This window comes from Vombatus ursinus, unplaced genomic scaffold (assembly GCF_900497805.2).
Source record: "Vombatus ursinus unplaced genomic scaffold, bare-nosed wombat genome assembly UNPS02004155.1, whole genome shotgun sequence".
Lineage (NCBI taxonomy): Eukaryota > Metazoa > Chordata > Mammalia > Diprotodontia > Vombatidae > Vombatus > Vombatus ursinus.
The window spans coordinates 10,640-12,673 of record NW_020943933.1 but is presented as its reverse complement, the minus strand read 5'-3'; the positions used below and the strand labels follow the sequence as shown (position 1 = coordinate 12,673).

General features: G+C 44.4%; 1 protein-coding gene across 1 annotated transcript; it reads right to left on the bottom strand.

The window, feature by feature from the left end:
* Window positions 1-346: 346 nt before the first annotated feature.
* LOC114053632 (olfactory receptor 56B1-like) lies at window positions 347-1,306 on the bottom strand. Its single transcript, XM_027876745.1, has one exon. It carries the CDS (start codon window positions 1,304-1,306, stop codon window positions 347-349), a length of 960 nt encoding a protein of 319 aa, XP_027732546.1.
* Window positions 1,307-2,034: the final 728 nt, after the last annotated feature.

The following is a 2,034-nucleotide window of genomic DNA, read 5'->3' as shown; positions in this document are numbered from 1 at the left end:
GGACCTAGAAGATCTCAATTGTCTAGAAAGTTCTCCTGCCTAAGCTGTTCATTTTAACCCAAGTGGGATCATTTTGCATTCATCCAAGGCATCCTTAGGTGGTTAGTATAAGTCATGATTCCATTCTTCAGGCCATCAAGAATTCCCATGCTATATTCTGACATAATGGCAGAAATGAATCCTAGGAGCTATGAATTAATCTGAACGTGAGGCAAATACTTGTGGGACATTAAAACTGTTGCTCTTATAGTAAAGAAAAAATTCCACCTGGGCCTCCACTTGTCTGGAGGAGATGGAGATTATACACATTGGACATTTGACTCCAGAGAGCCTGTTTGCTTTGAGCTCATTTGCCCTTTATGCCTGGCAGAAACACCTTCTGGAAGCCAAGCCTGAGGTCTTGGGTCCTAAAAGCATACACAATGGGGTTGAGGGCTGGGGGGATGATATTGTGCAGTACATTGAAGAGCACAGGGATCAGGGGATACTTTCTCCCTGCCAGGTGGGTGACACAAATCACAACAATGACAGTATAGAAGAAGAGGATGAGGATGAGGTGGGAGCTACAGGTTCCTAAGGCCTTGGATGCAGCTTCTGCCGAGTTCAGCTTCAGCACAGAGTGGAGGATAAAGGCATAGGAAAGACTAATCAGGCTTAAGTCAGCCCCCATTATCAGTGAGGCCAGGATCATCTGGCAAATGCTGTTGGGCCTCCTGTCATCGCAAGACAGGCTGGTGACCCCCAAGTTGGAGCAGAGGCAGTGTTCAATCTCATTGGAGGAGCAGTAATCTCTCTGAGCAGCCAGTACAGGCACTGGGATCACAGCCAGTCCATTTCTGAGTGCCATGAATACTGTGGCTTTGAAGACAAAAGAGTCTGTGACAATGGTGGGATAGCGGAGGGGGTGGCAAATAGCCATATATCTGTCAAAAGCCATGCAGAGGAAGATGCCTGACTCTATGCCTACAAAGCAGTGAATGGCATAGATCTGAGCAAAGCACTCAGGGAGGCTGATGGTCTTGGCATCAAACCAGAAGATGGCCAATATCTTAGGCGTGATGGTGGTGGCCAGGCCCATGTCCACTATAGACAGAATGCTTAGAAATCGATACATGGGCTGATGCAATTTGGGGTCCTTCCAGATGGTGATAAAGATGAGCAGATTGGCACTGATAGAGGAGAGGTAGAGTAATGCCAGGGGCAGAGACAGCCAGTGTTGCCAACTATGGATTCCAGGGAGTCCCATAAGGATGAATTCTTTCACCTGGAAGTGGGAGCCATTGAAGAGTCTTGTAGCTGGAGTCATCATTCTCTGAGAAGAAAAGTTCCCCAGAATCATTATTCTACAACATGTCCTCTACCATTCAATAGGATGTATTAAGTGTCTGTTTGCATGTGGGATAATATTTCAAAATGTACACACAGAATTCTAGTAATAGAAGCCCTGCCCCTTAATGCCTTGCAGTTCTAAGAAACAGCAGGATCCTAAGATACAGACTACAAGGTTCCAGGGTCTGTTAATTGCCCAGATTCTGAGTCCACTGACACAGAAAAGGCTTATAAAAGAGGGAACTGGGGAAGAGTTTTTTCATGGGTGAAATTGTTCTGTATCTAGTGCTGTTGATCCTGATCATTCCTTCCCTGTTCTTTGTTCTCAATTCTACAGGTAACTTATGGCAAAACCTGGTACGCAAAATTTCCCTGGGGACAAAAGGGAACAAGAAATTACATACACATTAACATAAAAGGGAAAACTACCACAGAACAGGTGACCCTGAAGGCCCCACTATTGTGTTTTGAGAAACATTTTATTTCAGTTTATTTGCAGTTCCTATTTCAAATAATTAACTCTAAAGTATTGGTGTACTGGACTTTTTTTTTTTTTTTTAAATAGAAGCTAGAAGCCCAGGTCTCTTCCTGGGCCTATTTTCAAATGCTGTTTCTTAGACTTGGGTAAGACTGGTGGAGATGGGGTGAAAGGGTTAATGACTACAGCCATTCCCCTTTCATCTCTATAACTCAACTACCCTGCCA